Here is a 4,639-nt window from a genome sequence, read left to right as displayed (position 1 = left end):
CCAAATATCACAATAAGTTTCCACAAGCAACCATTCAATACTTCCAAGTCTGTTTGCACAACAGAGTGGAAAATTCCTCTTCAGTGTTTCTTCTAAATCACATCTCAGCTACTTGAGTATGTGGGCTTTACAGCCCCCACAAATACAACAAACCAGCGAAGATAGCTAAGAACTCTGCTCACTGCCCCTGGTCCTCTGCATGCACCATCTCTTAAGCACCTCTGGTTGTCCATTTATCCCAAGAAGTTTCAAAGATTTGAATGTTAAAGTCCTAAAGGTTTGAGATTTAGTTACTCCAAAACACTTACTGAGGCTCTCAATCCAGGGTCAGAAATAGACTGCATATATTAATTCTCTATTACTGTATAGCAAGTACATTTTTGTCAGTCTGTTGCTAGAAATCTCTCTGTAATGCATGCACTGAAGCGTTATATAGTCCACATTAGACCACCTCTCTGCCACAGAAATGCCTGATTATAAATAAGTAAGGCAGATCATAATCTAGTTGGAGGACTGAAACTACTCCTGTGCAGTCCGAGACACCATCCATGTTAAAAGAGGGTATCCATAGCCACAAGAGGGAGAAAAGCACAAAGGCAATCAGCTGAACAGACAGGAGTGAAGAGACCACTTAGATTTGATCTTTCCTTTAATTGCTACAGCATGTTTTTTTCATCCCCTCTGTTTCTTCTGTAATTTGGGATTGTAACAGTGATACATTTTGAGTATTTCAAACACCAGCTATGATTCAATATGGCTAAGAGGCAATTCCAGTTGCAGCAAGGCAATTCCTCAAAGCCAATACCATCCACACAGCTTCAGCATTAGTTAACCACGCATTACTTAACCAAATGGCCTATTTCGCCCAAGACCATGTCCCAAAGCTGCAGACAGTCCCTCTACAGAAGCTGCTTGAGTCAGTCTGACCACTCCCATGACAGCAGGTGAAAAGGCAGCGTGACAAAGCGACCACAAATACCTAGAAATAACTTTTTGACCTGCTGCTGGGTATTTACCAGAAGTTAATTTAACCCTTCATTAAGGTGACAGTGGGGTTTTGGAGGGGGTGTGATAGTGTTTGGGTTTGGAGGGGGTATTGTTTGAAAGAAATGAAAATACTGCTATTTATCCACTGTCCAGCTTCAGGCAATAATAAGGAACACACCTAAAATAATGAAAAGTTCTGAATAACATGAAACTATATGAAATCTAAACATTCAGCTCTCACAGAATTAAAAGCTGCAAGATGTCTTGCACTGACCAGAAGAATTTTTTTTTCACCAGATACTGGTTAGAAGAACCCAACTTTTAAATTTTGCTCCATAACACATTTCAAAGTCCACTCAGTTGCTTTATCCAAAATTTTTAAGAGTGGGAGTGCATGATGGGCCTTTCAAGCCAAAAGATCATTTCAATAGAGAAACATCTTTATGGCAAGGTAAAGCCTGTCATTTTAGTGAAATTCAGTTGAATTTGAGTTCAGGAAATAACATTAACTTGGACAAAATGGAACTAATGGTATTCAGCGTTAGCGTTCATTTTCTAAAAATCTCTAGACTTAGGTAATAACTGTAAGAAAAGCAGTGGGCCAGGCCTAAGGACCTTTGATCTTACAATCAGTTTCTAATCACATTCCCACTGTGGAGTCTATGTGGTTCATAACTACTGTTTCATCCGTGCTGCTGTTCTAAGTACTTCTAAGATTCTATCATTTCTGTATCCTTTATTCTTTTAAGCTCACACAGTGACAATCACACAGACCACAACCATGAGTGCTCCAGCCCTATCTGCTTTCTTCAGAAAACTGCTTTATCCTAACAACAAACTACAAGATCTGTTATGCTTCCTGAGATAGCATCATATTCTACTGCCAAATACTTTGCCAATACAGGTAACAGCTTGACACCTGCCTCTGTAAAAAAACATCCAGTACTAAGTCCCTAAGCACAAAGTCGCTGGGCAGTACCTCAGTGCTATTACAGTAGTACACAACTGAAAAAAATATAATTGAGGATTTAATATTTACCTTTAATAATGCCTACAGGTTTTTTAGTGAATGTTAAAAGGAATGATAAACTGTTACACAAAGCATGAATGATTTCATGAATGACTTTGTTCTCATCCTTGCTATCTGTCAGTATTTTATCTAGACTCAATACCTAGGCAGAACCATTCTGAACTCACCAACAGGCTGTTCTAACAGGCATGGCATGGCAAAGCATGAAAGGCAAGAAACTTGAATCTAAGGACTGTAAGTATTCTGGCTTGATGGTGGCAAGCTCCAAATAGGAAATAGTTCTATGGCATGTCAAACAAGTTCTGCATTGCCTCTCAGTGGAAGTCAACCTAGATCTGGGCAAAAACCTTGAACACTACCTCTCATTCCTTTATTATTTAGATACACAGTTCAGTCTATTTAAGCTTGTTATGACATAAGACAGGCTATCCTATGTTTATTTTGGCTCTTATTTAATTAATCAACAAGTTGACGTGAAGATTACAAAATCAGTTTCACTGTGACATAACAGCTATGATACAGCAAAAAAAATGTCTTACCCAAATGTCCTGTTTTTCTCCAATTGGAAAATTTGAATACAAGTCTATCATTTCTGGTGTCCTGTACATTGGTGTTGTATTCCTTGTGATCTGTAGAAGACAGAATTTCTTGAAACAGAAACTTGAGTAATAAGCTGTGACAGCATTTAACCAGGAAACAGCTCTCCATGCAAAATACATTGCATTCTCACTTTGAAAATTAGTTTTGGAAATACTTATCAAGGCATAAGCTATCAACTGAATCTTGCAATAGGCGCAACAGCTTTGATATAAGGCCTGATGATAGTACTCGAATTCCTTTGAAATTGCAAAGCACCTAAAGTGGCTATTCTACACGAGGCAAAAAGCAATATGGACACAAATACTGAAAATCAACAATAAACCAAGAGGAGAATTCATGCTCCAATGTGTATTTCTCACTTCCTCATCACACTTAATAACACTGCAGACATATCCAAGGAGTTATGTTCTCAAGGATCCCTGATGAGACCTTTCCTATCATCTTTCTGCACAGACTATGCAAGACAATGGTACAATATCATCTTTTCTTCTCCAGAATCAATGGATTGCTCTCCAAGAGTGCTGGATTGCAAAACAGGGGGACTTTCTGGAAGCTGCAGACATGAATTTTAAGTGTCACTGTATTTCTCCATACTTAAGAGTCTTAAAATGTATTACAATAGATTTACCAGCATTACTTTCTACTCTACATTAAAATCAAATGCACATTGTAAAAATATACTGCATGTTTGACACTATCACTACAGTCCTAGAGGCACTGCAATACTGCCTATTCAAATTGTGCTGAGCAGACCTGCCAATTCTTTATGTATCATTCAACTGATAAAAACAGATGGGAAGATGGGAATCTCTTTGGCATAACCAATTTTTAACTTCCTATTAAGACCACAGTTGGAAAAACTCTAGCAATCACTTCTATTTTCACACCAAACTGCAGAACAGACAAATGCTTAAGTTGAAGCAGTGTTTGATGTTTGTACATGCAGCTACAGAACACAAGCTATGATAAGTGCAGACAGTGCTTGAACTCTGCCAACACAAACACCAAACCAAAGCTTTAGGAGCAACAGTGCAACTGAAACAATCTTCAGTTGTCTTAGAAGTCCCATGAATCAATATTTAGTTTAACAGTAACAGTCAAATGGATCCACTGTTGATAGGAAGATTGATCACATTGAAAGAGTCTCACCTCTTCTTCAACCAGTGCTCTTTTTTGTGCAGACCAGTTGTAGTCAGGATAGTAAGCTATAGTTGTAGCACTACCGAAGTCACAAAGTTTAATCGTCCCTTGGTTACTAATAAGCAAGTTTTCCACCTTCAAAAAGAAGTAGAATAATAAATTCAAGATGTCTTTTTTCTAAACACTAACACATGCTTTTATATATCAACTCACTTGAGTACATACATAAAAAATAAATTGCTTACAGGACACTGCTTACAGGAGCACAAAGATTTCAGACAGCACTGCACATTGATATGGTAGCAATACAGCCAATTTTTAAAAGCAAGTACCAAAACCACTAAGAGCAGGAAACATTCAAGAGAGCAGGGAATAAAGCCCAGGGAAACAAATTAATTTCATTAGTGCCTAAGAGGCCGCTGGTTTTCCAGGTGACCACTTGCAGAAGCTTTATCTTGGAAACCAAATGTTTTCATGCATAACCCTGAACACTGTTAGCCTAATTGCAGTGCAGTGGACGCTAAGACTACTGTAGACACTAAAGGTGCTAGTAGAGGAGCAGGCTGCTGGGGGACACCCAGAAAAAGCCAACCCTGACCCTGCACAGAGACAGAAAGCAGCTACTTGAGGACCATGAGCTGCCTGAATAGTTCATCATCTCCTTTCTTTTCTTCATAAAACTCAACCTTCCTGGATTACTAAGAGAAATGGAGAAGAAACTTGATGGGAGGGTAAAAGTAAGTAATTAGGCAGAAGTACTGTGGGTAACCACAGAAGGGCTTAAAAAGAAAATTTGTATCTCTGTATCAAGTCAGGAAAAGGTGTAAAAGCAGCATATTAATAATAAAATACCATACTTCAGATATCGAAGTTTGTCTTCTC

General features: G+C 38.4%; 1 protein-coding gene across 1 annotated transcript in view; it reads right to left on the bottom strand.

Annotated features, from left to right (window-relative positions):
- Window positions 1–2,556: 2,556 nt before the first annotated feature.
- Window positions 2,557–4,639, bottom strand: part of LOC104489600 (cyclin-G-associated kinase-like) — a gene marked incomplete at its 3' end in the record, with an annotated part of 16,207 nt that continues 14,124 nt past the window's right edge. The window contains exons 7-8 of the mRNA XM_010131774.1: window positions 3,767–3,892; window positions 2,557–2,646 (exon numbers count right to left, since the gene is read on the bottom strand). Of these exons, the coding sequence (XP_010130076.1) occupies window positions 2,557–2,646; window positions 3,767–3,892 (216 nt within the window). The remainder of the gene's footprint in view (window positions 2,647–3,766; window positions 3,893–4,639) is intronic.

Source organism: Buceros rhinoceros, unplaced genomic scaffold, assembly GCF_000710305.1.
Source record: "Buceros rhinoceros silvestris isolate BGI_N320 unplaced genomic scaffold, ASM71030v1 scaffold40272, whole genome shotgun sequence".
Taxonomy (NCBI): Eukaryota; Metazoa; Chordata; class Aves; order Bucerotiformes; family Bucerotidae; genus Buceros; species Buceros rhinoceros.
Note: the sequence above shows the minus strand (reverse complement) of the source record. Positions and strands in the feature narration are given on the sequence as shown.